This window comes from Sinocyclocheilus grahami, unplaced genomic scaffold (genome assembly GCF_001515645.1).
Source record: "Sinocyclocheilus grahami isolate Dianchi unplaced genomic scaffold, SAMN03320097.WGS_v1.1 scaffold5400.1, whole genome shotgun sequence".
Taxonomy (NCBI): Eukaryota; Metazoa; Chordata; class Actinopteri; order Cypriniformes; family Cyprinidae; genus Sinocyclocheilus; species Sinocyclocheilus grahami.
The window spans coordinates 10,373-11,977 of record NW_015510099.1 but is presented as its reverse complement, the minus strand read 5'-3'; the positions used below and the strand labels follow the sequence as shown (position 1 = coordinate 11,977).

The window sequence follows — 1,605 nt, the reverse complement described above, 5'->3', positions numbered from 1 at the left end:
TAAAATTGTATTAAAGAGTGTATAAAAGAGTGCGAGAACATTTATGAATCCTTTTTTTTCTGCTGACACTGGTGGAAAATGCCAATCACCACCATTTTATTGACATAGCATTAATAGAGCAACTACTGTATTTTTGGCAGAATCTAAGGTTTCCATTGAAAAACATTGAAAAGAGGCATTATTTTCGTAGGCCAAATGTGCTTTGTATGTTGTTCTCTTGGTGCACAGCTTTGCATAAAACAAGGTTTGTTGCCTTTGGTCAGCTTCCAACAACAACAGAATGAATGAACCATAGTCGGTTCATAGTCAGCTCTTTCAGATAATACAATGGCCCCCAAATGTATTTGGACATTAAAGCCACACTTTAAAAAGTATTAATTTCTTTGCATTCAATAACAATATAACGAACTAAGTAGCATCTGCAAATTATGCTAGATGTTTCTCAGAATTAACTTGACATACATTTTAAGTGTGACTAAAGTGTCTGAATAATTTTGTGGTGACTATATAATACAGAACATTGCTGTACTTACGTTCTGTGGCCATGGTAATGATGGTTTCACTGCTGCCTTGTTCCTCATCCTCACTAATGCCTCCATTTTGATCATATTGGTCCAGGAGCTCCTGCAGTGGAGGTGCTTTGGGTAAGAGTAGCTTGACCGTGTCTCTGCTGATGTTTGGAACCTGTTCTAGACGCAGGATGCTCAGAATCTGAGACTTAATGGAGTGCAGGCGCATGAGTTTACTCTGCTGTCTAAACTGACAGGTTGTGCACTGGCCGTTGTCGTCTCCAGCCGTCACAAATGCTCGTGATGTTATTGTTGTAGCTGTTGTTCTTGCACTCAGGGTCTGACTGTGTGACCCCAACACACTCCAAAAGCTCAGATAAAGAAGGATAAACATGTTTCCTGATGTGTCTTTGTAGACGTTTACACATTTGGGAATGGACGGCACCTGTACAACAACTCTCTCCAAACAGCAGTGGACAGATGTTCAGCCTCTCAGGCAGTTTTATACTTAAGATTCCCTGCTGTTAGATATCGTATGATTGGTGGGATTGAGAAGCACAAGTCCAGATGAGACAGCACAGAGACTTTTTGATCTTTGGGTAAATTCTAAAAGCAAGTTTTGATTTGAGGATTTTCAGGGACTGCCTATTTTGTTGGACATACCATGAATTTCTAACACAAATGCCTTAAAATATCATATGAATTTCATTATGCTGATTGATGATTGATCAATGATGCACCCAACTGTGCAGCTATTCAGATGTTTTTAAGTACTTTCGGAGTACTTCCTTTTGTGTGTGTGTGTGTTATGGGTAGGTTGTTCTGAGTGTTGCTCTATGGCGTTTCTAGGTGGTTGTTCTTTTTAGCATATCATGATGTTGTGCCTGGGGTGTTATGGGTATTTGCTAGGGTGGTTGTTAGGTTAGTTGTTAGGTTGTTCTGAAAGGTTTCAACAGTGTTGTGGTTTGATAGAATTTCTTGGTGATTTCTATGAGGCTGGTAGAGTGAATTTTAGCTTGTTGCTATGTAATTGCTAGTGTGTTCTAAGTGTTCTTTTTTTGGATGTTGTTACATTGGTGCTTAGGTGTTATAGTTA

General features: G+C 39.2%; 1 protein-coding gene across 1 annotated transcript in view; it reads right to left on the bottom strand.

The window, feature by feature from the left end:
* Positions 1 to 1,056, bottom strand: part of LOC107577205 (growth/differentiation factor 8-like) — a gene marked incomplete at its 3' end in the record, with an annotated part of 1,802 nt that extends 746 nt beyond the window's left edge. The window contains exon 1 of the mRNA XM_016263305.1: positions 534 to 1,056. Within this exon, the coding sequence (XP_016118791.1) occupies positions 534 to 903 (370 nt within the window). The remainder of the gene's footprint in view (positions 1 to 533) is intronic.
* Between the last annotated feature and the right edge of the window lie 549 nt (positions 1,057 to 1,605).